We start from the raw sequence: 3,316 nt of genomic DNA on the forward strand, positions 1-3,316 counted from the left end.
GGATTGTTGGTCTTAGTAATTCTAGGAAGGTGGCTACTAGGGTCTCCTCGGGCTTATTTCTTCTCAGGCGGGCGTTCAGGTGCATTTTCTTTTGTAGGAAAACGCTCAACGGCTCCTTTTCGCCCTGCATCTGTGAATATAGGGCAGATAACAAACGGCCTTGTGTGGCCTGGTTGTCAAAGCGCTGGATTAAAAGTTCCCGAAAGCGGTTCCACTCAAACGCCAGACCTTTATAAGGATTCCACCACCGGGCCGCGTCTCCTAGGAAGGAGGGCGCCGTGAAGCGCGTTCTAAGATGCATCAGGATGTTCGATGCATCCAGGTATTGCTCCATCTCGTTCAAGGACACGAGTGGGTCCTCGAAGTCTCCTCCACTAAATTCGGGTTTAAGAGGACCAAAAAGTGTGTTCGTGCTCTGGGCCATTATCGGTTCGGCCCCCAGGGATAAGTTTGCCCCCAATGGCCGAGGGGTGGCGGGACCCCATAGGTAGTGGGTACTTGCACCGAGTAATGTGGGTATGTTTGTCCATAATTGAGGACGGGCATGCGAAACCCGTAGATGGCGGATGTTGAGGTATCGTTGTATGCGGGAACGTGAGTCCCGTGGGAGGTAGGTGCTTGAACACCGTTGAGTCCGTGTGCCCAGATAAAGATGGGCGCCTGCGCGCCATTGGAGGCAAGACCTTGAGTACCAGTGTGGGATCGAACTTGAGTCCCGTTATAGGTAGGTACTTGAAAACCGCTGGGGTTAGTTGCCTGGGTACCGTGGAAGGCTGGTGCCCGGGCACCGTAGAACACGGACGCCAGTGTCCCATTGCAAGTACGTACCTGAGCACTGTGAAAGGTGGGTTCTTGATTACCATAGTAGTTTGTTTACTGAACACCATTGTAGGCGGGTACATAAGTTTGGCTGCAGGTGAGTGCCTACACCTCGTTAAAAAAGGGTCCACGGGCGTTGGTAAAGACGGGTGACTCGGCAACGTTGAAAGCGGGTGCTTGGGCACTATGGTCGGGTGAAAACTGATTCCCGTTGCAAGCTGGTGTCTGGACCCCGTTGAAGGTGGGTATCTGAACACCTTGGTGGGTGGGTCTTGGGGCACCATTTGAAATGGGCTTTTGCACCCCGTTATAAATTGGGACAGGAGGCCCGTTGGAGGTTGATGTAGGAACACCGCGCAGAGTGGGTGTCTGGACATCGTGTATGGCGGGTGCATGGACACCGTGGATGGCGGGTCCTGGGGCATCATTAAGGACGGGCGATTGTACCTCGTTATGCAGAGGAACAGGAGACACGTTGAACGTTGATGTTGGAACACCATGCAGAGTGGGTGCCTGGACCCCGTTGAAGATGGGAGCCTGGACATCGTGAATCGCGAGTCCTAGAACACCATTAAGGATGGGCGCTTGTATTCCGCTGTGAGGGAAAGCAGGAGGCCCGTGGTCAATTAATGCCTGAACATCGTTGGGAGTGGGTGCCTGAACACCGTTGAGCGTAGGTTCAGGTGCACCACTCAAGGCATTTTCTTGGGTACCATCAAAGGTGGGAACCGAGTGAGACGCGGACTCCGCCATTCTTAAGATTGGTGGTGCTGGACTAATTTTTACACCGAGGTTTGTGTTGTTCATGGGTGAATGTTGAACAATATCGAAATTTTTCTGGACGTCTGTCAAGTCCATCGTGGTTCCTCGCTCGAGAACTTGATCCGTCAACTGTCCAGGGAGGGGGGCGGGGGGTAGTTATCCTGATCAAGAAGTCGGAAGTAGGCCTGCGTCGGGGCGAGAAATAGGCCGGTGATGAGGGATCCCAGCTAGTGGGATCGGAAGTAGGGCTCTAACTAGGAGTATGAAGATTGGTTGGATTCCGGCTATGGACGTAAATGGGCAAGTACCACTGCCTAGCGACAACCTTTAATAATAGGTTGCCCCACGTTGGGCACCAAAAATTTGTAGTTGACTTACCGGATAACTCGAACAGCTGGGGACTAGAGGGGTGAAGAGATGGTGGAAGCTTTTCGAGGGGATGAGCGACAAATTTGTTATATTGAAGTACAACAATGGAATAAAGGAGTTGTAGATGTCGAAGGGGAGGTTGGTCCGGGAGCACGATTTAAACATAGTGAAACCTGACGTCTATCCCCAAGAACTGGTGATGCCTGCAAGTCCTCTTCTGCGTCCGGAGTAAAGCTGGGGCTTCCTCTATGCGTCTGGGGCTCCGTTGACTTAGGGTTCTCCAAGCGTCCACCTAGAAGAAAAAAAAAAGAAAACACATGTAGGGGGAGGGTGGATGTGATATTCAGCCTCGGTGGACCCCCTGACGGCGAGGAGTCCGTTGAGCACTCGGTTGTCTGTGTGTGTGTGTGTGAATCGGCCTCTGTGGACTCTGTGACTGGGAGGGGTCCGTTGAGTACTCGACTGTGTGGAGGTAAGTATATATGTATATGTGTGTGAACGGGTGGGATTTAGAGAAGTAAGATGGGGTGAGAAACCTAAACAACTTTATTCAGTTCAGAATGAATAACTATGGAAATAAAAGAAGGAAGTATGGTAAACGCCCTACGTGTAGATATGTTTCATGACGATAAAAATATTCTGAAAAGGGAATGAAGGCGTTTGAAAAAAAAGAATTGAAACCAGTCGTACGTGATCACAAATCAGGATCCAGCTTAGGATTGCCAGCAAGAGGCAGAAGGGTGCACGGTATCGCGGCTGATAGTTCACGAGGGTGAATGTTGTTGTTGGTTTGGTGCATCTGGCTCCGACGTATGTTGAGACCTAGTAATCTCATGTTGCGTGCTGGGTGGCAGCTCCGCTGCGAAGGCGTGTTATCTAGATGGTAGATCCGGTTTTAGTGACGATCGGCGAGAGCTCTTCCTCATTTATAGAGGAGGCTCGCGCGTCGCGCGCGAAGAGGGGATAGCAACGTCGCGTAGTGGCTGGCGTGTTGAAAGAGGGGATATTGAAAGGATAGTTGGTTTGTCTCGCGGGTGTCGCGAAACCATCCCGTGGCCCTAACGATATCTTACTGGCTTTCCTAATCGCTCTTCTGTCTACTTTATTAATATTGTCTTTAAGCAAAGACACACTTAATACTATCTTATACTGGCGGGTACATTTTCGACGCTATTTAATTCCATGTAAATGTAAATTTTTATATGTTCAGCCCCAAAACTTCGCAAGAAAGAAAACTTTAATTATTACTTAAAATTTGTGCGTCCGCTGGCGGGCGACAGTTTTCATATCTGATCTAATTACATTTTTTTAACCGAAATCATGAAAAATAATAAAAATCAATGCTAGAAATTCACAGAACTATTAT

At 49.8% G+C, this 3,316-nt stretch overlaps 1 protein-coding gene across 1 annotated transcript; it reads right to left on the reverse strand.

The window, feature by feature from the left end:
• Positions 1-423: 423 nt before the first annotated feature.
• On the reverse strand, positions 424-1,677 carry LOC117175597 (deleted in azoospermia protein 2-like). Its single transcript, XM_033365304.1, has 2 exons — positions 929-1,677; positions 424-835 (listed from the first exon to the last, which is right to left on the reverse strand). Exons 1-2 carry the CDS (start codon positions 1,675-1,677, stop codon positions 424-426), a joined length of 1,161 nt encoding a protein of 386 aa, XP_033221195.1.
• Positions 1,678-3,316: the final 1,639 nt, after the last annotated feature.

The sequence above is a fragment of the Belonocnema kinseyi genome, chromosome 6 (genome assembly GCF_010883055.1).
Source record: "Belonocnema kinseyi isolate 2016_QV_RU_SX_M_011 chromosome 6, B_treatae_v1, whole genome shotgun sequence".
Classification (NCBI taxonomy): Eukaryota; Metazoa; Arthropoda; class Insecta; order Hymenoptera; family Cynipidae; genus Belonocnema; species Belonocnema kinseyi.